The sequence below is a fragment of the Pelodiscus sinensis genome, chromosome 13 (genome assembly GCF_049634645.1).
Source record: "Pelodiscus sinensis isolate JC-2024 chromosome 13, ASM4963464v1, whole genome shotgun sequence".
Taxonomy (NCBI): domain Eukaryota; kingdom Metazoa; phylum Chordata; order Testudines; family Trionychidae; genus Pelodiscus; species Pelodiscus sinensis.
The window spans coordinates 1,157,564-1,181,579 of record NC_134723.1 but is presented as its reverse complement, the minus strand read 5'-3'; the positions used below and the strand labels follow the sequence as shown (position 1 = coordinate 1,181,579).

The following is a 24,016-nucleotide window of genomic DNA, read 5'->3' as shown; positions in this document are numbered from 1 at the left end:
GTGTGCGCGTGTGTGCACGTCTGCGTCTGCGTGTCTGCGCGTGTGTGCACGTCTGCGTGTGCGTGTGCGCGCATGTGTGTGTGTGCGTGTGTGCGCGTGTGTGCACGTCTGCGTGTGCGTGTGTGCGCGTGTGTGCACGTCTGCGTGTGCGTGTCTGCGCGTGTGTGCACGTCTGCGTGTGCGTGTGTGCGTGTGTGTGCACGTCTGCGTGTGCGTGTCTGCGCGTGTGTGCACGTCTGCGTGTGCGTGTCTGCGCGTGTGTGCACGTCTGCGTGTGCACGTCTGCGTGTGTGCACGTCTGCGTGTGTGTGTCTGCGCGTGTGTGCACGTCTGCGTGTGTGCGTGCACGGGTGCCTGCGTGCACCACCAGAGGCTCTATAATTGAGGCTCACACCCTGCCCTGCCCATACGGGCCTGTCTCACTCAGCAGAGGCTGTTCTTTCTTTAGCCTCCTCGTTCAGCGGGTGCTTCCAGCTCTTACCCCGTCACTCCCCCTCCTGGGCTGTCTCCCCACGGCGGAATGACCGCACCCTGACAGCGCCCTGCAGGCCGCAGTTTGCAGGGGGTGGGAGTTAGGGGTAGACTCGGGGCAACGGAGGCCCAGACTGGCGGGGGGGGGGGTAAGGTGAGACAGGCTCAGCCGGGCGCTCCCAGGGCCTGCGCTGGCCGGCTCCAAGCAGGCGGGCAAAGGGCAGGTTCTGCAAAGGCTCAGAGCTTGGTGGCGCTTGGGCTGCACAAGACCCTGGAGCTCCCCCGCCGCCCGGACCATCCTGCCCCTGCTCCAGGGCCTGTTCAGCCCCAGCCCCGCCCAAGTATGGCCAGGGCAGCGGGGGCTCACGCGGGGCCGGGGCAGGGTCGGGCACCCCCGGCCAGAGGCCCGTGGGAAGCCAATCCAGGCCTGGGGCATGAGCAGGGCCAGGCCCCTCGTTTGGCAGCACAACCCCGCTGCTCTGGGCTTCCTTCTCCTCAGCCCGGCTCTCTGGGGCGGGTAAGTGACATGCCCAAGGTCCCGGGTGGGCAGTGTCAGGGCGCGGGGGGGAGGGCGGCCCCGTAGCTGGCCAGAGAAGGGCTCGATCCGGGACGCTGAACCCCCTGCCCGTGGCACGCGCGCCGCTCCGCGCTCAGCCTGCGGCGGATCGGGCCCGGGAGCGGGGGCCGCGGCTGCAGTGACAGGCGCGGAGCGCGGGGGGCGGAGGCAGCGAAGCAGCATGTGCCGCAGATCGCGGGGCTGCCCGGGAGCCGAGCGCAGCGGCCGAGTGATGCGGCGGGAGAGCCCCGCAGCCCGACACGGCCCCCGCGGGGCGCGCTAGCTGCCCGGCCGCGGGCCCCGGACCCCGCTCGCCGCTGCCAGGTGGGTGCCGGCTCCGGGCGGGGCGCGGGGGCACCTGTCGCGGCGCCTGGCAGGGAGCGCACCGAGCGAGAACCTCCCCTGCCCCCGGGGAGAGCCGGGAGCCCCGGGCCCCCTCCCCCCCCCCGGGTCCCCTGCCTCCATCGGCCCCCGGCTCCCCGGCCGAGAGCCCCGGGCCTCCTGCCTCCACCCCCACCTCCCGGCCCCCGGGTCCCCGGCCGACAGCCCCGGGCCCCCCCCCCCCGGGTCCCCTGCCTCCATCGGCCCCCGGCTCCCCGGCCGAGAGCCCCGGGCCTCCTGCCTCCACCCCCACCTCCCGGCCCCCGGCTCCCCGGCCGACAGCCCCGGCCCCCCCCCGGGCCTCCTGCCTCCACCCCCCCCCCCCGGCCCCCGGGTCCCCGGCCGACAGCCCTGGGCCCCCCCCCCCGGACCCCCTGCCTCCACCCCCCCCGGGTCCCTGGCCGACAGCCCCGGGCCCCCTCCCCCCCCGGGTCCCCGGCCCAGAGCCCCGGGCCCCCTGCCTTCACCCCCCCCCCGGGTCCCTGGCCGAGAGCCCCAGGCCTCCTGCCTCCATCCACCCTCCCCGGCCGAGAGCCCCGGGCCCCCTGCCTTCACCCCCCCCCCCCCCGGGTCCCTGGCCGAGAGCCCCAGGCCTCCTGCCTCCATCCACCCTCCCCGGCCGAGAGCCCCGGGCCCCCTGCCTTCACCCCCCCCCCGGGTCCCCGGCCGAGAGCCCCGGGTCCCCTGCCTCCAACCCCCCCCGGGTCCCCAGCCGAGAGCCCCGGGCCTCCTGCCTTCACCCCCCGCCCCCCCCACCTCCAGGTCCCTGGCCGAGAGCCCCAGGCCTCCTGCCTTCACACACACCCCTTGGCGCCGGGGGAGGCGCTTGGCGAGTGGGGGAAGGGGACTGCCGGGGCCCCTGGGGCAGCACAGAGGGCGCCTGTTTCGCCCGGGGAGATGCTGGGGCTGGAGCCCTGCGGCAGCAGCGGGCGGTGGAAGGAAGCCGGCTTTGCACAATCCCCCTGATGCTCGGAGGGCGGAAAAGAGGAAGAGTTGGAGGGAAACGGTTTGCCAGCCCAGCAGCCGCTTGGGGGTTTGACCTGGAGGTGGAACTGGGGGGCGAAGCCGTGCCCATCGTCAAACAGCCGCCCCCTGCCCCACTGCCCGGCTGCCCCCCAGCTCTCGTGGGCACCGGGGAGGAGTCCTGCGCGGGCAGAGGGGCTCCGTGACCCGGGCCCAGTGCTGGGTCGCTCACTGGGTGTCCTTGCTTGAAGGGCCGTGGGAAGCGGAGGAGCCCGAGTCGGCCTGGGAGCGCCCCCGGGAGACGCGCCAGGCATGGCGGAGAAGCTGGCCCCTGGGGACTTGTTCTTCAGGAAGGCCAGGGAGTCCGTGTCATCCCTGGACTCGGACAAGCTGGCGCCGGCCTCCCCCGAGGGGGCTGGCGAGGAGTCGTCCGACAGCGAGGGCGAGCAGGGCAGCTCCCACAAGCTCATCCGCAAGGTGTCCACGTCGGGGCAGATGAGGAGCAAGGTAGGGGAGCCAGGGCCCATGGGTGGGGGGCAGTGGCCAGGGAGAAGGTGCTGGCCTGGTCCGTCAGCTGCACAGCCAAGCTGAGCTGGGGCGCCTGCCGAGGATGCTGCCTGCACGCGTGTGCGTGGCCAGCAGCCTGTGTCACGTGGCCGGAGAGCTCTGTCCGAGCCGGGCACGGCGAAGGAAGCTGCAGGGGCCCAGGCGCACCCCGCGTCCGGAGGGTGACAGGTGCATCCCTGCACCCAGGACAGTGCTGCAGCCGCATGGGCCGCAGGGAGGCAGGCCAGGGACAGCGGCTCGTCCCCTCCTGCGGCTGCGGGAACCAGGCGTAGGCGGGTGTAAAACCAGTGTCAGGACAATGGGATCCGCCCCGGTCCAGCCGTGCGCCGGGAAAGGAGCAAACTGGAACCGGAGCCCCCTCCCCCGCCGCCCAGCGTCCGAGGCCCAGAGCCCTGCCCTGGGGAGGCCGGTGCGAGGGGCTTTGCCCCCGAAGCCTCTGCTCTTGGCACTTGTCCGTGGGCATCTGGCTGCCCGGCTGTGCGCCAGCTCAGTGCAAAGCTGGGGCCATTTGGACACGGGGCGCCGGGTTTGGGTTCTGGGCCCCACGTGGGAGAATCTGGGGGGTCGCCTCCCCCAAGAGCAGGGCTCTGCGAGTGTCAGGGCATGGTGCCTCCTTGCTAGAACCTTCTGTGTCCCAAAGAGAAGTAGGACCCTCCCTGGGTCGAGGGGCGCCTGTGAGGGGACCGGCCGAGGGGGGGGCCTGTGAGGGGACCGGCCGGGGGGGCCTGTGAGAGGACCGGCCGGGGGGCCTGTGGGGGACCGGCCAGGGGGGGCCTGTGAGAGGACCGGCCGGGGGGGCCTGTGAGAGGACCGGCCGGGGGGGCCTGTGGGGGACCGGCCAGGGGGGGCCTGTGGGGGGACCGGCCGAGGGGGGGGCCTGTGGGGGACCGGCCGAGGGGGGCGCCTGTGGGGGACCGGCCGGGGGGGCCTGTGAGAGGACCGGCCAGGGGGGGCCTGTGGGGGACCGGCCGGGGGGGCCTGTGGGGGACCGGCCAGGGGGGGCCTGTGAGAGGACCGGCCGGGGGGGCCTGTGGGGGACCGGCCGGGGGGGCCTGTGGGGGACCGGCCATGGGGAGTGTCTGAGGGGACAGACAGGTGGCAGGAATTGTAGCCAGGCCGTGTACGCGTTGAATTCCCCATAAGCTTGTCCTGGTCTCATCCGATGGGGAAACCTGGGGTTTATCCCCTGGCTTGTGGCTGGTGTGGCTGGGCTGGAGTGCAGGCTTGGGGGAGAGAACGGCAAGGCTGCCGTTTTGGTAGGACCTGCCCCGGCCATGCGGCGCCGCCCGGGAGGGACGCTGGGTGCGAGGGCGCCGTGGCCAGCGCGGTTTGGACGGGGGAGCCGGGAGGGGCCCGCTGGCCAATGGCGACGGAGCCCGCTGGCGAGAGGCGCTCTGCTTTGTGTGCTGAAGGGCTTGGCAGCCGCGGGGAGCGGCCCATTCCCAGCCTCGAGAGACGCAGCACCAGAGACGGGTTGTCACTGGAAACGATTTCGACGTTTCTATGAGTCAAACCCGCATCTGCAGTTCCACGGGGGAAGGGGGGAAGTGACAAGACGGGCTTGGCCCTGTTCCCGCCAGGGCCAGAGGGAGCGGCCCCCCGAGCCGCGGCCCCCCAGGCGCCGTTCTCCCCTCCAAAGCCTTGGCCACTGGAGCCGGGAGCCGTGGCTCCGTGGCCCTGTGCCTGGCTCTGGAATGGCAGCTCCTCTGCTCTCGTTGCTTGGCGGAGGATGGGCCCGGCTTAGGGTTTCTGTCTAGCAGTGTTTCAGATTTCGCTTCTTTTTGGCGTGCGGATGGAAGGGCAGCCTCTGCGCCGACGCACTGGTGTGAACTGCAGGGGCTCTTAAGGAAAGAGAGAAACTGGTTTCACACTGGAGTAGCTGCAGCCGTGCTGGGGGAGCCACAGAATGGGTCAGGAGAAAAATCAAAACAAGGGAAATTGCTTCATACTGACGTGGTGCATCTCACGGGCGCTTTGCACGGGCCTAGCCGCGGAGCCCGCTGCAGGGCCGTTTGCCACTGCTCTCTGGTGCGCGCCGCTCCCGCTGCCCAGCACAGAGCCCTTGTGTCTGCAGCCCCAGCGCTCCGGGACAGGGTGCCTGTGTGCACAAGGTGCACCCTGCCTGCTTTCCGGAGGGCAGCCCGAGACGCCTGGGGAAACACCCCCTCGGATCTGGCCTGGTGCCTGGGCCGTTTGTCTCCCGGGGGCTGCCGCTCGCCCCGCAGCCCCGTCTCCGCGCTGCTCCGCCTGCACGGCTCCCACCCGGCCGAGGGCCCGCGACAGCGCGAGGCATCGGGAGGGAGCGACGGGCCCCTCCCCAGGCCGCTGGGCGGGCAGCGTGGGCCCTGTGCCAGGAGGCGGGGCCGTGCCGCGGTGTCAACTCACACCCCGTGCGCTGATCTCAGAGGGGAATCGGCCCGGCTGGCCCAGGCCCGCGCGGCCAGCGGCTGCTTTAGGTGGCTGGGGTGGGGGTGCGAAGGGCGCGGGCGCGGGCGGGCTGCTGCTGGGAGGGGTGCATGGCTGGGCCAGGGCAGTGCTTGGCGAGCGCTTGGCCGGGGCAGGGGGGCAGGGGGCTGTGCCTGTGCCGGGGGCTTTTCAGAGGCCGAGCCCAGCCGGGCCTGGTCTCGCCTGCGCTGAGCAGCCTCCCCGGGCTGTGGCGTAGCGGCAGCAGCAGCAGCCAGGCCATTGTGTTCCCGGGCACGATTTCCCGGGATGAGTCACTGCTGCAGTCCCCCGCGAGGAGCAGCGCCGAGGTGACAGGCTCGCCGCCCGGCTGGGACGCGCGTGCCCGTGGGATGGGAGCCCCGCCTTGCATGGGGGTCACCCTCGCTCCCGTGCCCCCGGGGGGAGCCGCATCCCGGCACTTGGCTTGGAGCAGCCGCCCCTGCCCAGCTGGTCACCGCTTTCCCGGCCATTTAACTGGCGGAGACACGCGCCTCTCCTGGCGAGCGGTGCCTGGGCGCAGGCGGCACCAAGGGGCACAGGGAGGGCACGAGAGGCCCCCAGTTAGCAAATGACACTTTGGAGGGGCCGTGGGGGGGCAGCTCCCCACTCAGCTGTGCTGTTGCCCTGGTTGGGACGGCACAAGCTGGGGTGGAAATGGGAAAGTCCTGACCCCGGACAGGGCAGGCGTGTTCCCGCAGAACCTCCCCCGGAGCCCTGTCCCGCCCCGCTCGCCCCCTCCCCGTGCTCAGCCTAACTGCTGGCTTAAGCGGCCTCACGGCTGCCCGGCTCTCCCCCGCGGCAGGCCGGCCTGCGTGCCCCTCTCCGAACCCTGCCCGGCTCTCCCCCGCGGCAGGCCGGCCTGCGTGCCCCTCTCCGAACCCTGCCCGGCTCTCCCCCGCGGCAGGCCGGCCTGCGTGCCCCTCTCCGAACCCTGCCCGGCTCTCCCCCGCGGCAGGCCGGCCTGCGTGCCCCTCTCCGAACCCTGCCCGGCTCTCCCCCGCGGCAGGCCGGCCTGCATGCCCCTCTCCGAACCCTGCCCGGCTCTCCCCCGCGGCAGGCCGGCCTGCGTGCCCCTCTCCGAACCCTGCCCGGCTCTCCCCCGCGGCAGGCCGGCCTGCGTGCCCCTCTCCGAACCCTGCCCGGCTCTCCCCCGCGGCAGGCCGGCCTGCGTGCCCCTCTCCGAACCCTGCCCGGCTCTCCCCCGCAGCAGGCCGGCCCTCGTGCCCCTCTCCGAACCCTGCCCGGCTCTCCCCCGTAGCAGGCCGGCCTGCGTGCCCCTCTCCGAACCCTGCCCGGCTCTCCCCCGTGGCAGGCCGGCCCTCGTGCCCCTCTCCGAACCCTGCCCGGCTCTCCCCCGCGGCAGGCCGGCCTGCGTGCCCCTCTCCGAACCCTGCCCGGCTCTCCCCCGCGGCAGGCCGGCCTGCATGCCCCTCTCCGAACCCTGCCCGGCTCTCCCCCGCGGCAGGCCGGCCTGCGTGCCCCTCTCCGAACCCTGCCCGGCTCTCCCCCGCGGCAGGCCGGCCTGCGTGCCCCTCTCCGAACCCTGCCCGGCTCTCCCCCGCGACAGGCCGGCCTGCGTGCCCCTCTCCGAACCCTGCCCGGCTCTCCCCCGCGGCAGGCCGGCCCTCGTGCCCCTCTCCGAACCCTGCCCGGCTCTCCCCCGCGGCAGGCCGGCCTGCGTGCCCCTCTCCGAACCCTGCCCGGCTCTCCCCCGCGGCAGGCCGGCCTGCATGCCCCTCTCCGAACCCTGCCCGGCTCTCCCCCGCGGCAGGCCGGCCTGCGTGCCCCTCTCCGAACCCTGCCCGGCTCTCCCCCGCGGCAGGCCGGCCTGCGTGCCCCTCTCCGAACCCTGCCCGGCTCTCCCCCGCGGCAGGCCGGCCTGCGTGCCCCTCTCCGAACCCTGCCCGGCTCTCCCCCGCGACAGGCCGGCCTGCGTGCCCCTCTCCGAACCCTGCCCGGCCCTCCCCCGCGGCAGGCCGGCCTGCGTGCCCCTCTCCGAACCCTGCCCGGCTCTCCCCCGCGGCAGGCCGGCCTGCGTGCCCCTCTCCGAACCCTGCCCGGCTCTCCCCCACGGCAGGCCGGCCTGCGTGCCCCTCTCCGAACCCTGCCCGGCTCTCCCCCGCGGCAGGCCGGCCTGCGTGCCCCTCTCCGAACCCTGCCCGGCTCTCCCCCGCGGCAGGCCGGCCTGCGTGCCCCTCTCCGAACCCTGCCCGGCTCTCCCCCACGGCAGGCCGGCCCTCGTGCCCCTCTCCGAACCCTGCCCGGCTCTCCCCCGCAGCAGGCCGGCCTGCGTGCCCCTCTCCGAACCCTGCCCGGCTCTCCCCCGCGGCAGGCCGGCCTGCGTGCCCCTCTCCGAACCCTGCCCGGCTCTCCCCCGCGGCAGGCCGGCCTGCGTGCCCCTCTCCGAACCCTGCCCGGCTCTCCCCCGCGGCAGGCCGGCCTGCATGCCCCTCTCCGAACCCTGCCCGGCTCTCCCCCGCGGCAGGCCGGCCTGCGTGCCCCTCTCCGAACCCTGCCCGGCTCTCCCCCGCGGCAGGCCGGCCTGCGTGCCCCTCTCCGAACCCTGCCCGGCTCTCCCCCGCGGCAGGCCGGCCTGCGTGCCCCTCTCCGAACCCTGCCCGGCTCTCCCCCGCAGCAGGCCGGCCCTCGTGCCCCTCTCCGAACCCTGCCCGGCTCTCCCCCGTAGCAGGCCGGCCTGCGTGCCCCTCTCCGAACCCTGCCCGGCTCTCCCCCGTGGCAGGCCGGCCCTCGTGCCCCTCTCCGAACCCTGCCCGGCTCTCCCCCGCGGCAGGCCGGCCTGCGTGCCCCTCTCCGAACCCTGCCCGGCTCTCCCCCGCGGCAGGCCGGCCTGCATGCCCCTCTCCGAACCCTGCCCGGCTCTCCCCCGCGGCAGGCCGGCCTGCGTGCCCCTCTCCGAACCCTGCCCGGCTCTCCCCCGCGGCAGGCCGGCCTGCGTGCCCCTCTCCGAACCCTGCCCGGCTCTCCCCCGCGGCAGGCCGGCCCTCGTGCCCCTCTCCGAACCCTGCCCGGCTCTCCCCCGCAGCAGGCCGGCGAGCCCGCATTCCCCTGTGCTGGCTGCGGGACACCTGGCCTGTTATTCGGCGTGGCGATCGCTAGAGCTGCTCAGGACCAGCGGCCCCGGGGCCAGCACATCGCTGGGGCCCCGTTAAGGAGCCCGGCCTTGCTGGGGCCATTCCCCTGCATCTGCACAAGGCTGGCATGGGCAGAGGTGACGTGCTCCCGTGGTTCTCTCGCACGGGGACGGGGCGACTGACCGGCCTGACCCACCCTCCCCGCCCTCCGGGCCTGGCTGGGCCTGGTGCTGCGTCTTCCCCGGGCAAGGTGTGGGGGCGCGCAGGGTCGGGGTTCGCGCTGGAACAGGCCAGCCGCAGCCCTTCGGCGGGGGGGGGAGCTCCTTCCAGCCACGGTGGGGGTGGGGGTGGGACTCGGCCACTGTATTTGCAGAGATCCCCCACTCCCCCCCCCGGCTAGAAGCAGATTGTCCCTTCCTGCCCACACCAGCATCACCCGGCCACCTCCTGTCACCCGGCCACAGTGTGGGCAGAAGGGGTTAAGCCCTAAGGCAGCCTGGCTCAGCCCTGGCTTGGAGGGGTGCGGGACCTACCCCCTGCGGCTCTGCATTTCAAGTGTGTTAGGAGCTGGGTGGGCCGGCAGCCTGGCTCAGCCCTGGCTTGGAGGGGTGCGGGACCTACCCCCTGCGGCTCTGCATTTCAAGTGTATTAGGAGCTGGGCGGGCCGGCAGCCTGGCTCAGCCCTGGCTTGGAGGGGTGCGGGACCTACCCCCTGCGGCTCTGCATTTCAAGTGTGTTAGGAGCTGGGCGGGCCGGCAGCCTGGCTCAGCCCTGGCTTGGAGGGGTGTGGGACCTACCCCCTGTGGCTCTGCATTTCAAGTGTATTAGGAGCTGGGTGGGCCGGCAGCCTGGCTCAGCCCTGGCTTGGAGGGGTGTGGGACCTACCCCCTGTGGCTCTGCATTTCAAGTGTATTAGGAGCTGGGCGGGCCGGCAGCCTGGCTCAGCCCTGGCTTGGAGGGGTGCAGGACCTACCCCCTGCGGCTCTGCATTTCAAGTGTATTAGGAGCTGGGCGGGCCGGCAGCCTGGCTCAGCCCTGGCTTGGAGGGGTGTGGGACCTACCCCCTGCGGCTCTGCATTTCAAGTGTATTAGGAGCTGGGCGGGCCGGCAGCCTGGCTCAGCCCTGGCTTGGAGGGGTGCAGGACCTACCCCCTGCGGCTCTGCATTTCAAGTGTGTTAGGAGCTGGGCGGGCCGGCAGCCTGGCTCAGCCCTGGCTCGCTCCGAGTCTGGGAGCTCAGACCCCCCTAGACAGGGGCTGCTGCCCCCCCACACCACTGCCGCGGGATCAGAGGCAGCACCGGGCGGCAGGCAGCCGGTCCGCGAGGGGAGCTGGTTTTTCCGCTGGCTCCCCTGGTGGACCAGCTCCCGCCTGGCCCCCTGGGCTACTGCCGGCCCCGCCCCCGGGACTACACCCAGAAAAATCCACCAGGTGACTCAACTAGCCAGTGAACCGCTATTAACATCCCTCCTGCTGGTGTCTCCCTCCCTGCTCCCCTGCGGGGCCTGGCGGCCCGAGGCAGAAGCCTGGAGCAGCGGGCGGCGGGACGGGCTGGGCAGACCGTCGTGGTCCTCGGTCAGTACGGCAGCGGGCGGCGGGACGGGCTGGGCAGACCGTCGTGGTCCTCGGTCAGTAGGGCAGCGGGCGGCGGGACGGGCTGGGCAGACCGTCGTGGTCCTCGGTCAGTACGGCAGCGGGCGGCGGGACGGGCTGGGCAGACCGTCGTGGTCCTCGGTCAGTACGGCAGCGGGCGGCGGGACGGGCTGGGCAGACCGTCGTGGTCCTCGGTCAGTATGGCAGCGGGCGGCGGGACGGGCTGGGCAGACCGTCGTGGTCCTCGGTCAGTACGGCAGCGGGCGGCGGGACGGGCTGGGCAGACCGTCGTGGTCCTCGGTCAGTACGGCAGCGGGCGGCGGGACGGGCTGGGCAGACCGTCGTGGTCCTCGGTCAGTAGGGCAGCGGGCGGCGGGACGGGCTGGGCAGACCGTCGTGGTCCTCGGTCAGTACGGCAGCGGGCGGCGGGACGGGCTGGGCAGACCGTCGTGGTCCTCGGTCAGTATGGCAGCGGGTGGCGGGACGGGCTGGGCAGACCGTCGTGGTCCTCGGTCAGTACGGCAGCGGGCGGCGGGACGGGCTGGGCAGACCGTCGTGGTCCTCGGTCAGTACGGCAGCGGGCGGCGGGACGGGCTGGGCAGACCGTCGTGGTCCTCGGTCAGTACGGCAGCGGGCGGCGGGACGGGCTGGGCAGACCGTCGTGGTCCTCGGTCAGTACGGCAGCGGGCGGCGGGACGGGCTGGGCAGACCGTCGTGGTCCTCGGTCAGTACGGCAGCGGGCGGCGGGACGGGCTGGGCAGACCGTCGTGGTCCTCGGTCAGTACGGCAGCGGGCGGCGGGACGGGCTGGGCAGACCGTCGTGGTCCTCGGTCAGTACGGCAGCGGGCGGCGGGACGGGCTGGGGAGACCGTCGTGGTCCTCGGTCAGTACGGCAGCGGGCGGCGGGACGGGCTGGGCAGACCGTCGTGGTCCTCGGTCAGTACGGCAGCGGGCGGCGGGACGGGCTGGGGAGACCGTCGTGGTCCTCGGTCAGTACGGCAGCGGGCGGCGGGACGGGCTGGGCAGACCGTCGTGGTCCTCGGTCAGTACGGCAGCGGGCGGCGGGACGGGCTGGGCAGACCGTCGTGGTCCTCGGTCAGTACGGCAGCGGGCGGCGGGACGGGCTGGGCAGACCGTCGTGGTCCTCGGTCAGTACGGCAGCGGGCGGCGGGACGGGCTGGGCAGACCGTCGTGGTCCTCGGTCAGTACGGCAGCGGGCGGCGGGACGGGCTGGGCAGACCGTCGTGGTCCTCGGTCAGTACGGCAGCGGGCGGCGGGACGGGCTGGGCAGACCGTCGTGGTCCTCGGTCAGTACGGCAGCGGGCGGGCTCAGAACAGCGCCCCAGGCGGAGTGGCGGGCGGGGGCCGGTGGGGGCTGGGGCGCAGCGCGAGGGCGCTGGCAGGGAGCGTAGGTTAGGGCTCGGGGTATAATACAGGGCGAACCGCTGGCCTCTGCTGCCGGCGTCCTGCCCGGGAGCTTGGGTGTGTCCATGCTGGGAGAAGGGGGGTGCTAAACACACACCTGCTGGAAGGAGCATCGGGCAGGAGCAGCCTCCCAGGCCTGCCTCAGGCTGTCTGCCACGGAGGCAGATGGTGCTGGATTGGGGCGAGCCCCCAGACCTGGGACACAGGTGCTTATGCTTGGCCCTTACTCGCTGCCTCGGAAGGGTGCTTTAGAGGCCTCTCCATGGAATGACTTCAGCCCGTTAGCCTGCGGAACTCCCTGCTACAAGGTGATGGCAAGCCACGCTGCTGAGGTGTCAGGAAAGGCTTCTCTTGTTTGCAGGGCTGGGCCTGAGCCGTGGAGAGAGGAGAGGGAGGTAACATTGTGCGGGACCAGCCCCTGTTGGGGGCGAGAGCACCCAGAGCAGTGTACCCAGTGGCAGCACAGGACGGAGCCTGCCCGGGCTGGACCCCAGCGGGGCCTGGCCTGGCCTGCCCGGGGCTGGCTCAGGGCAGGGAGCCTTGGGGCGACAGGGCTGGAATTGGCCCAGGAAAGCGGAGACCCACAAGCAGAGGAGCCCCGCTTGAGCCCTTTTTGCTCTGCCGGGCGTGAAGCCCCTGCCTGCCCTGGGCCGTTGCCTGCAAGAGGCAGCCGGGCAGCAGAGGGATGGGGCTGAGGTGGGGAGAAGCGTGCTGGGGGCAGGCTGGCTGAGAATAGCTCCTAGCCTGGAGCTCTCTCCCTGACAGCCCCCCCGCTTTGTGCGGTGCCGGGGGGAGGCGACCCAGTTAGCTGTGCTCCAGTCAGAGCCGGGGCCCCCAGGGCGGGGCTGCGGGTGCCCCCAGGGCTGGAGTGAGGAGCTAATTAGCAGACAGTTAATAGGCGAGCCAGAAAGGGGCCGCTCCCCAGGTGGCCGAGCTGGGGTCCTGCTCTGTGCTGGGAGGTTAATTGCTTAACCACAGGGAGCCCAGGGTGGCCTATTTCCAAGCCCCCGTTTCTGGGCGGGCGGGACAGGCGCTGCCCAGGCCTCTGGCAGGGCTGCTGGGCCGGTTGGGGAGTGTCGCTGGCTGAATGCTGGTGGCCGGAGGAGCGGACGTGGCCCGTGGGCCGAGCCGGGTGTGGGCGGGCTGCCGACCACAGGGCTTGCCCAGGGCTTCCCGGGGTCTCCCCGACTCCACCCTTCCCCTCCGCGTGGCTCTGGTCTCGCGGGGGATGTGGGTGGGCTCAGCTCCCAGGCTCTGTGTTGGAGCTGCACGCCTGGATCCCTGCCGGGGAGGGGCAGCACCGGCCCCGCCTCCCTGGTCTGCACGGTGGGCTTGGGGCAAAGGAGGGAGGCCCTGGGGGGCAGACAAGGAACCGGCCCGCGGCTCTGGCCTGTGACCCAGCCCCGAGAGCTGGTCCCGGGGGGGACGGGGGCCATGGCAAGCTGGAGGTAAGTGGCTCTAGATCAGGGTGGGCAAACATCTCTCCAGGGCCTGCCCCAGGCACTCCAGAAACGTCCCAGCTTCTCTCTGCCCCACGCTTGCGCCTCGGCACCGCCCCCGGCCCGGCTGCGCCAGGCCTCGCAGCTGACCCGTCTCCCGGCGGGGTGTGCCTGGCAGTGCCCGGCGCTTCGCTGCCACGGCCTCCCGCCGCGCTGCCTTTGCCCGGGCTCTGCAGTGGCGAGGGCGTTGTGCCAAGCGGCCGTGCTCAGGGGCCGCGGGGGGAGCGAATGGCCGGCCCCTGGCTGCCCCGCCCCGGCGGCTCTGCGGCCCTCTGCTCCGGGAGGCCAGCGGTCTGGGCGGCTCCTCCGAGCAGCGCCCCGGACGCAGCGGCCCAGGCTGCCGTTAGCACGTTACAAGACGAGCTGTCGAGTCTCAGCGAAACGCTGCTTGTGGGGGCCCCGGGAGGCGTCGGTTCAGCTCCCTGTCCCCAGCACCGGGGTGCTTAGCTGGGGCACGGCCCTAGCAGGCTTTGGGACGTCTCTGCTAGCGGGCTCGGGAGGGGTGACTGGCTTCCTGCCTGCGTGCACCCTCCTCAGGGACCAGGGCCGGCCCGAGCCCTTTTGGCGCCTGGGGCCTGGGCACACAGCACCGCCCCTGGGCGCCGGACACATGTGTGGGCCCGCCCCCTGGGGAGCACGGTGCATGCATGTGCTGGCCACTGCCACTGGCACCAGCCCGGGACCCACCCTCGGGGCGCACGGTGCATGCGCTGCCCAGCCTGGCCCTGTTAGTGCTGCTGGCGCGCGCCGGGCAGTGCAGGGCCCCGCAGCCATGGGGGGAAGGGCACTGCTGGCTGGTGCCACAGCAATGGGGGTGTGACGCACCGGGCCGTGTCCGGGAACCGCTGAGGGCGTCCGCTCAGGGCGAATTGCTCAAATCCGGGGCTCCTTACAGCCCCCGACTGGCGACCTCTCCAAACAGGCCACAAACCAGTCCCACCGAGCGCTTCAGCAACCTGCCTGAAGCCTCCCGAGCAAAACCCCTCTGACACCCCAGCAATATCTGTGCCCCAGATGGCCCCGGGCCTATACACAGGTGGGGGGTCCTAGCACCCAATCCCACCTACCCCGAACAAGTTCTGTCCGGTTCCAAGAAACCAGCCACAGATCCCTGGTCAATTTACCCTCTGGACCTTACCACAAATCACGCTGGGCCAATCCTTTAGCATCTAAAACTAAAGGTTTATTATTACCAGAAAGAAAAGCCTGAGAGTGAGGTTGTAAAGGATAGTACGTTACATGCACCGAATCTCCCAGTCCTCAATGCAGGCTCTAGCAGAGATGTTACAGCTCCTGGTTTAAAAGTTCTTGATGAGCATCCCAGGATCAGGATGGGTTCACAGGTCTTCCAGGCTCTTCGGTCCCTGCACTGCTGCCTCTGGGATGAAGTGCTGAGCTGAGTACTAAAGATGGAGTCGACCACATGGCCTCTTTATCCCTCCTTCCTGGTCCCTTCTTGGCTGCAGCAGGTCACCTGGCCAGCGGCCTATCCCTGTGTCCCCGGCTGGCAGCTCTCAGTCTTTAGGTGTGTCCTTGGCCCATTGAGAGCCATTGTCCCACAGGGCCTCACTGATTGGCATGTCCACAGGCCCGGCCCTGCCCAGTGCTCAGCCACATGCAGGGAATATTCAGTATCCACACAGAGTGGTGGGGAGCAGGAGGGGGGCTCTGCAGGGGCGCCGGGTGCTGGGTCTGTGTCCAGCTCCTGGTGGCGAGTGACCCAGCCCAGCCCGAGTGGCAGAAAGCCCTTCGCGCTCTGCGCTGCAGCCGTGCCGGGTGGTCGCAGCTGAGCGCCAGGGCCCCGTGGGGCAGGTGGGGGTCAGAGGAGGGACTGACCAGTGACCTATAAGGAGCTGTCCTGCCAGGCCAGCGGGAGGGGGGGTCTGGGCCCCGCTTGCTCCTCTTAGGGGGGTTTTGGACCTTCCGGTGGAAAAGCGACTGGCTGTCGAGCTCTCGCTCTGCGAGGGACTGTCTGGCCCCCCAAGGCTCGCTGCCACCCCCAGGGAGTGGACCTGGCCGTCAGTCCAGCGCAGCGTGTCCCATGGCACGGTCCCACCCCCGCCCAGGTGCAGGGCGACCCGCTGAAACGGCTCTGACAGCGACCGTTCCCGCAGGCGCCAGGCCGGCGAGGTCAGGGCTCCGGGATGGGCCGGCGGCTGGGAGCACCGAGCGGGCAGGGCGGAGAACGTCCCTTGTGGCCATGGCCAGCCCCCTTCGATGGGCTAGCGGGGGCGCAGCTGGGGTGGCCCAGGACGAGAGCAGTGGGAGCAGCCCGCCTGTGGCCAGGGCTGGAGCTGGGCGGCCGCAGAAGACGGGAGCCCTGGCGGGAGGGCGGGGGAAGGCGGGAGTCCGTGTGCAGGGAGCTGCGGGAGCCTGGGGACCAGGCAGCCAGAGGCGCCGATGCCCTAAGCCTGGGGAATGGGGTGTGGGGAAGGCCCAGGCGGGGCCGTGGGAGAGGCACACGGGGGCCTGTGATGTGCGTCGAGATCGGCTGAGGCCAAGTGTGGGGCAGGGCTGGGGCAGCGGCACGAGGCTCGTGTGCGCAGCCCCTTTGGGCACGCTGGTACCAGCCGGTGCTCCCTGGAAGCTGTTGGCTCAGGCGAGATTCCAGGGCCACCCCGCTGGTTAGAGAGCCCACCGCTAGGTGTGTTCCCCGGTGGTGCACATCCGCACGTGACCTGGTGCACTACAATGTATTCTGCACGCGACGGAAACGCTGCGCCCGTGGCTGGAGAAGATTAGCGGGAACGTGGCTCCTAGCCCGGTCTCCAAGCCCCCCGGCCCTCGCGCAGAGGAGGAGCGGCTGGCGGGAAGCGCGCGGTGCCTCAGCGGGCCAGGCAGCGCTAAGGGCCAGCGCTGGGCGCTCTGAGCTCCGTGTTCTCTCCTTGCTCTGGGCTGCCCTGCGCTCGTGGGGAGGCAGGGGAGCAGAGGGCTGCACCCCGAGGGCCTCCCGCCCTAGGGCCTGGCCCGGAACAGTTCTCCCCGTTTTGATGAGAGAAGCCCAGGCCGCGGCCAGGCGAGATGGGCCCTGGGCTCTGCCGGCCGCCCGGCTGTGGGCGTGGCCGTGGGCATGGGCTCCTGCTGGCCCCCCCACGCCCCGGGGCAGGGCGAGTATCTGCCCCCGACGCTCCAGGACTCGGCTGAGGTCCCCCCGGCCGAGGCGGGTTCCCTAGCGGCCAGACAAGCCTTCCCCTCGGCCTTCAGGACCAGCCCCCCCGCGCCGCCGGTCCCTGTTCCCTGGGCGCTGCGGGGTCCTGCCACGCGCCCCTCCCTCGCTGCTCTGTGGGGACTTGCTCGTCTCCTTCCTTTAGCTGTGGCTTGCAAACCCCTCAGCCCTTCCCCCGGCTCTTATCAGCGGCCTCCAGGCCTGCCCAGCACACCCCATTTCCGGCCGGGCTTTCACCACTGCTGGTGCCGCTACCCTGCCCCCTTCTGCCCTAGGGCTTGCTCTGGGGGGCTGCTGTTTCCTGCCTCTCGGACCCCCGCAGCTCCTGGGAGCCTGGGGTAGGGTTTGCCGGGGCGGGGCTGCCGGGCTGTGTGCGTACAGCGCCTAGCGTGCCACCCACACGCCACGGGGCAGAGCAGCCCCCCAGGGACAGGAGGGGCAGGCAGAGCGGTGGGGAGGAGTGGCCTTGGTGCCCGTGGTCAGAGCTGAGCCCCGTGCAGGGGGCACAGGGCTGGAGGTTTGACCCGGAGAGCCCGGCTGCGGGGGGAGCCGGGCGTCTGAGCTGGCCCCATGCAGGGCTGAGGTGCTGCTACCCACAAGCAGAGACTTCCTGCCCGCAGCGCCGGGCAGCCTCAACAATGCAGGAGCCTGCGCGCCCAGCCCGGAGCGGGGGCGGGGGCCGAGGCGGCGAACGGAAGAGGCGCTGCCTCAGAGGAATAAACACTCGTGTTCTGCTCCCCCGGCGGCGCAGCCAGGCCAGCTGCTGTCACAGCCGCCTTCTGGGGTCCCTCTTCCCCGTGGCCCTGGCGCCGGGGGCCCTGTGCACGAGGGCAGCCGGGTGCGGGGCCTGCCGGTCTCCGGCGCGTGCAGGCGGGTGGCTTCGCCCTACGCTGACCCTAAGGCTCAGTGGCCCCGCCGCAGCCCCAGGGCGTTTCCGCCTGCAAGGGGGGCGGGGCCATGGAGGGAGCTGCCAGTCACTTGTGCCACGGCAGCGCCACTGCTCTCCGCTGTGCTCTGGCCGGAGCAGCCCCAGCGTGGGCATGTCCCTCCGCGGAAGTGCCTGGGCGGCCCGTGCTAATCCCCCTGCGGAAGCAGGAGCGTTCGCAGCCGCTGCTCCCCGCGGCTCCCGCCAGCGCTCGCACGGCGCACTTGTTGGACAGTCCAGGCGGGGGGAGTCTCCCCAGGCATAGGGCGGCCTGGCGGGGAGAGCACGGTGCAGACCAGTGGACGCTCCCACGGGCTGAGATGTGTTTGCTGAAGTAACACCCTGGAGGCAGCATTGCCTAGTGGTTACGGTACTGGGCTGGGCGTCAGGAGGCCCGGAGTCCTTTCCCCAGACCTTTGTCTGCCTTGCGGATTTAAATCGGCAGCTGCGGGGGCTGGCAGGGCCGTGTCTCCAGCAGACGCTGCGGGGGGTGGAGGTAACAGCAAAGGCGCACCCTGCCGGTGCCAAGGCAGCCAGGACCGTGATCCCGATGGCTGGTGCCCGGGTGAAACGTGACGTGGCCGATGAGCTGCCTTGGTGAGCAAGGCCCAGGCGCTTTGGCGGGGGCAGGAGAGTCACACGCTTTGGCCAGGAGGCCCCCGCAGGACCCGCATGGGGCGCGCGGCCGGGCGGGACATCTAGGCGCTGGCCGAGCCGGGGGGCAGGGGCCACGCAGGGCTGAGGCCTGGTCTGGGTGTGCCCTGTGACGCAGTGGGGGGCTGTCTGCTCGGTAACCCGGTGTCCCCACCTGGCTAGGCTCTGCTGTGCGATTCCCACGGACTCACCCACATGGGGCTTGGCCCAGGAACCCCCGTCCCGGCCTGGGCAGGGAACAAGGCTCTTCCCAGGGGAGAGACAAAGGGAGGGAGGGGGAGACGCCGCCTGGCTGGGGGCAGGGCCTGGGAGCTGGGCACTCGGGGTGTGGGGAAGCATGGAGGAAGGAGGCTAAAAGCCAGTGTAGGGGGCTCGGGCCTGTGAGCCCTCCCCAAGGGCACTGGGGCTGTCGGCCGTCCTAGGCCTACATCAGACTGCGCTGGGCTGTAGCCCGTTTGTACGCGGCTGGCCGGCGGAGAGTCATCCGGCTGCGGGGGCGTTGGCCGGGGAGCCTGACGGAGGCAGTGCGGGGTAGCTGCAGCCTGGCCCTGGCCGCGGAGCTAAGCCGACCGAAGGCCCAGGGAGACCCTTCCTGGCTGCCGGGGACGTGCCGTGGGAGCCGCCTGGCAGTGCCTGCATGCCAAGGGCCGGGGGAGGGGTTGCACCCGGAGTCTGCGCCAGGCCGAGAGGGGCTGCACGAACCAGGGCTGCTGCGCTGGGGGGCGGGAGGGGGCAGACCCCAGTTCCAGGCCTGCAAGGACTCTGTAGCGGCAGCCGTTGCGTCCCGCCTGAGCTGGCGGCATGGCACCGGGGAGGGGTCCTGCCCCGCCCAGCCCTCGGCTGCTCCCCCAGCACTAGCCCAGTCGCACGTCAGCACGCCGGGAGTAAAACGGGCGCCCCCGCCGGGCCTGGGCTCCGTTGGCCCATGGGGCCCCTCCGTCTGCTGACGCGTGCTGTGTCCTGGAGAAAGCTCTCGGGGGTGGGGGTCAGTCCCTCGTGCATCTCGCCTAGCTGTCTGCGTGCTCGGGGGCGTGGGGGTAAAGAGAGCCCTGCTTCCACCAGCCGGATGTGTGTGAGGTTAGCAAACCCGCTGCCCTCTCTCCACTCACATTTTCCATTCTGCAAGCGCAGCCTGGCTGCAAATAGCTGGGCAGTCGCTTGCGCTGCATGTGCACGTCTGTGCAGCCCTGGGTTCTCGGTGTGTGCCACACGTGTGGGGAGTTGTCAGGCTACATGTGATCCAGGAGCCAGCCAGTTCCGTGTCCTGTCTTTGGTGGCTAGTGGACAGGGCCAGTGGCTGCAGAGGAAGATGCAAAACGCCTTGCAGGAGGCAGTTATGGGAGAATTTCCGCTAGAGACTGGGGCTCACGCCCTGAAACCTGGGGGGTTATGTCCTTCCAAAAGCATTCGCTTGTAAAATCCTCATTGCTCCAACTCGGGGTGCCTTGGGAAGCCCTATGATCGTCAGAGCCGCTTCTGAACCCTCGTAAGCTCTTGAGCGTCACATCTTGTGGATGTGAGTTCCACAGGCTACTTGTGTATGTAGGAAACTGTATTTCCTGGGACTAGTTTAAAAAGAACATACCTTGGAAATAGCTCTGGGTCCCTGGGAAGTCCAGACAATGGATTCTCTTTGCCTTCAAATATCTCTGAAAATAATCAGTAAGAAAGTGCAGCTGCATCATTTGCACCGGAGAGTCCTGCTTTGCGTACACCCACCCTGTGCAGCTTACGGCGTCCACCTACTCTGCTCTCTGCCCTTTGCTGTCTCCTGGAAGGCCAGGGCAGCGCTGCCGGCGAGCGCTAGAAAGAACCCCCATTGGTTTAAGAGAACTAAAGATTTCAGAGCCAGTTTCCTCGCATCTGCGTTGGCCCAGCCTAGAGCCCAGCGTGTCTCCTGCTGTGCTGACCCAGGAGGAAGGTGCTTCTGTTACAGTAAAAAGGGAAGCCTGCGAGAGAGAGAGAGAGAGAGAGAGAGTGTGTGTGTGTGTGTGTGAGAGAGAGAGAGAGTGTGTGTGTGTGTGTGAGAGAGAGAGAGAGTGTATGTGTGTGTGTGTGTGTGTGTGTGTGAAAGAGAGAGAGTGTGTGTGTGTGTGTGAGAGAGAGAGAGTGTGTGTGTGTGTGTGAGAGAGAGAGAGAGTGTATGTGTGTGTGTGTGTGTGTGTGTGAGAGAGAGAGTGTGTGTGTGTGTGTGTGTGAGAGAGAGAGTGTGTGTGTGTGTGTGAGAGAGAGAGAGAGTGTATGTGTGTGTGTGTGTGTGTGAAAGAGAGAGAGTGTGTGTGTGTGTGTGCGTGTGTGAGAGAGAGAGTGTGTGTGTGTGTGTGAGAGAGAGTGTGTGTGTGTGTGTGTGTGAGAGAGAGAGAGTGTGTGTGTGTGTGTGTGTGTGTGTGAGAGAGAGAGAGAGTGTGTGTGTGTGTGTGTGTGTGTGTGTGCGCGCGCCACGGGGTGACTGGATTCCCAGCCGTGGTGGGTGTGGGATGCAAAGCAGGGTGGCCTGAGATGCGCTGAGCTGTGCTGTCTGCAATGCGCAGGCTGGCCGCTGGGCCGGGCCAGGAGGCTGAGGGACACAGGGGGCTGGGTTGGGGGGTTGGCCGCGTCGGTAGCCGTGCTCAGATGTGGCGCCTGCCTGGCAGCCGCCTGTGTGTGGAGGGAGGTTCTCGGGGTGACCCGGAGGGGACCAAGGCATGCAAGTCTGGAGGGGACGCTCCCTTGGTGTGGGGGCAGTGGGCGCGAAGGGCTGGGGGAGAAGTGGGGGTGTGGGGCTGGCATTGCTGGGGAGGCAAAGGTGGGAGCTGACCCAGTGACGGGGCACGCTGCAGCTCGCTGTGCTTCTGCTGGCCAGGATGGGCCTGCCCCAGCCACTGGGGCCCTGGGACTTTCTGTCTCGCTTGGGAGGAGTTTGGGTCCGAGCCTGCAGGCAGACCCAGGCCTGGCTGAGCGGGGGAGGAGGGTGACTTGCCTAGGGAAAGTCCAGCGGGATCGTATGGCTAGATCCCTCATCCCGGGCGATCGCAGACCCCGCCGCTGGGCACGTACAGCGTGAAGCGCTTTGTGCCGAATGGGGCTTACTGCTGACTAATTCCCGGGGCTGCACTGCGGGCTGGCGTCGGATCAGTGTCTGCCAGATGCAGCGTTGATGCGGGAAGGGTCCTTACAGACAGCGGAGCTAGCGGCTGACCCATGCCCATCTTGCCTGGAGGGACCCATTAAGGAGGCTCACAATTCAGAGAGTGAGTCACACTCGGCTTAGTGCTGCCAACACAATATGTGTGTGGGCAAGGACGGCAGAGCCCTGGAACGACCAGCAGGAAAAGCTTGGCTTGGCATGCAGAGGAGGAGGGTTTGTGACTCTGTGGGGAGGGCCCGGGCAGTATCCAAGCAGTTTCAGGAATCAGCTTTGCCACAGACTGTCTGCCTGACCTTGGGCAAGTCACTTAATCTCCTTGTGCCCATTCTGTGAACTTTACTGTGGTGGCTACAGGCCTCAACATCTTGAATTTTTGTATCCTCCATCCACCCCTGTGAGGGAGGGCAATGCTGCTATTGTGATTTCCCAGGGGGGAAACTGAGGCACGGGGTGGCCACATGACTTGTCCTGTTACCCAGGGAGTCCAGGGCGGAGCAGGGAATTGAATGCCAGTCTGCCCAGTCCCACGCTCATTCCCTGACCATTGACCTACCCTTCCTCTAGAGGATACTTGGTCCGCTTGTCCGGGTAGGGGCGGGCTGTCCCGAGGTGGCTGGGCAGAGCTGATGCACGGGGGCTGCGGGATGCTCCCACAAATGACAGCCGGCAGTTCTCCCGCCTGGGCCTGTGGGGGGGCCAGTTAGAAGGGGGCATGGCTCGAGGGAGGGGGGTTACAGATCCGTGTGTCGGGATGCGCTGAGGCCTTTCAGCAAGGCGGGGAGAGGCAGCACCGTGGTTAGAGGATGCGCTTGGTGCTCGGCCCTCGGGCAGCCCTGTGCAGGTTCACCGCACACCCGCCCCTCAGGTTCACCGCACACCCGCCCCTCAGGTTCACCGCACACCCGCCCCTCAGGTTCACCGCACACCCACCCTGCCCTGTGCCGCCCTCTCTTTCCCTTCCCAGGCAGCTGCTCCTCTCCTGACCAAGCACACCCAGCCGCCTGGCCCTAGCACCAGGCACTTGGCTGGTGCGCTCCCCCCTGCCCAGCCTGGCTCTGCCCCACTGGGGCCCCAGGCGTGGCTGGCCCTTGGGCACAGCTGGAAGAAACGGGCCTAACAGTCACAACCGCCGAGCCCCGGAGCTGCTTCTTGAATGTTTTAGGGGCTCTTCCGGGGCCCCATTACTGGCCCTTCACACCTGCAGCCTGGTTCTCCCTGCGGCTCGGGGGGCTGCCCCACTGACGCCAGCAGAGCTCGGTGGAATCCCACCGGGGACTCTGGGGCTCCCTTCAGGCCCGTGCTTGTCCCCAGGGTAACGCAGGCCAATCTCCGCCGAGCCCGGCTCTTCCCTCACTCCCCTCGCCGCCCCCCTCCCGAGGGGAAAGGCCCAGGTGGTCTGGGGGGCTGATGCCGTGAGGGGGGGGGCTAATGCTGTGAGGTGGTTGGCTAACGCCGCCAGAGGGGTGTCTAATGCCGTGAGGGGGGGGGCTAATGCCGCCAGGGGGGGCTAATGCCGCCGGGGGGGGGGGCTAACGCCGCAGGGGGGGACACAGTTGGATGGCCCCTCTGTTGGGGTGGGCTCCTGGCCTCAGCACACAGCCCCTCCGCGCCGTGCTGGTGTGTGTGGGCTGCAGAGCAGCTCTCAGACAGTGGGGTGGGCCCCGGGGTGATGGGGAGGCAGCCAGGGCTGTGCTGGTCTCCCCGTGGAGCACCCGTGGCCGGAGCAGTAGCAGCGAGCGCCGCGAGCACGTGGCCCGGGCCAGGAGCGAAAGCTGCCTCAGGCGCGGCCGTGGCACACCCTCCCCGAGGGGATGTGGTGAGCTGCGTGCGCTCGCCGCCCACGCCTGCAGACGCGGCCCGGAAGGGAGAAGTATTTATAGAAACGGGCAGGTGAGCACGCAGGGCCCCAAGCCAGCGCCGGGTCAGCGGCTGGCCATGCCCCCTGCCTTGAGGGGAACCTCTGCTGGCGCCAGCCCGCTGCGGCTGACAGGGCGTCGTGCCACCTCCTGTCCCCACTGCACGCCCCCCGGGCCGTGGCCCTGCCTGTCAGGACACAGGTCGCAGGCCTCCAGGCAGCCCCCGAATGGCCAAGCTCCCGTGGCAGTTAGTCGGTGCCTGACCGGGGGGCAGGCCCTGGGCTCTACGGCCCCCACCAGAGAGGGTGGCTTGGGCTGCCACGTGAACTCCGATGGGCTGGGGCTGAGGCAGGGCCGAGGGGCCTGCCTGGCTTTCGGAGGCGTCCCGAGGGCTCACGCTCTCGGTAGGCCTGGCCTGTGGGCAGCACCGACCCGCCAGAGCCAAGCAGGCATTTGGAGGGCATGACAACCAGGCCATGTCTCCCCAGCTGTGGGCGCTCCCTCCTGGCGTGGCTACGGCCTCAGGCCAGCCTGGTGGGCAGGGGCTGAGCCTGGCACGGCTGTTCCCTGCAGGGCTGGGGGCACTGGCCTGCCCTAGAGACTGTCCTGGTGAATAATCCCCTACCCAGGGCGGCGTGGGGAGATCAGGCACGCTGCATGCCTGGACCCCTAGGCTGAGTGGCCCCCGCTGGTGCGTGTGGCCAGTGCTGGGCCCCACGGTTCGGAACAATGGGGAGAAAGTGCAGAGGGCCCAGAGAGGAGCAATAAAACTGGTTCAAGGTCTAGAAAACGAGAGGGAAGGCTTGGTCCGTGGAGCCTGGGGGAGCTTTGAACCCGCGGCCCATGGTGACACTCAGCCTGCACCCATGGCTCTGAGCCGCTAGAGGGCGCTAGTGCTCCTCAGGAGGGGCAGGACATCCCCACTGCCATCGAGGCTCGTGCCCGCAGACTGTCCCGTGGGGCTGCAGAGATGGCTGGTCCCTGCCTAGGCAGTTAGAGGATTGATCGTCCACCCTGGGATCGGGGCTGGATCCTGCACAGAACGGAGCAGCCCCCCAAGCCCCCCTTCCCAGAGCCTGCCGGGGCTGGCGTCACATCTGGGCTGGGCTTCCTGGGCCTGCCCGGCGCAGCTGGCTCTGGCGCAGCCGTGGCAGGGGGGCGTTCCGGGCCAGCCGGGGCCGAGCAGTGCGCCGAATCCCAGAGACCGTGACGGCACTGCCCGCGCGGGCGGCTGGCGGGGGCGTGGGCGGCGGGAGCTGCACCCAGCCGAGTAGGGCTTAGCCACAGCTGCCTGCAG

General features: G+C 70.0%; 1 protein-coding gene across 5 annotated transcripts in view; it reads left to right on the top strand.

Moving 5' to 3' along the window:
• The first annotated feature begins 224 nt into the window (after positions 1-224).
• Positions 225-24,016, top strand: part of DGKK (diacylglycerol kinase kappa) — an 86,798-nt gene continuing 63,006 nt past the window's right edge. For 2 of the 5 annotated variants that reach the window (XM_075896544.1, XM_075896543.1), the window contains exons 1-2: positions 225-1,351; positions 2,623-2,878. In XM_075896544.1, coding sequence (XP_075752659.1) covers positions 2,684-2,878 — 195 coding nt within the window. In that variant the 5' untranslated portion in view covers positions 225-1,351; positions 2,623-2,683. Of the gene's footprint in view, positions 1,352-2,258; positions 2,879-24,016 lie in introns of those variants that run through there. The other 3 variants (XM_075896545.1, XM_075941282.1, XM_075941283.1) reach the window with 2 other exon arrangements.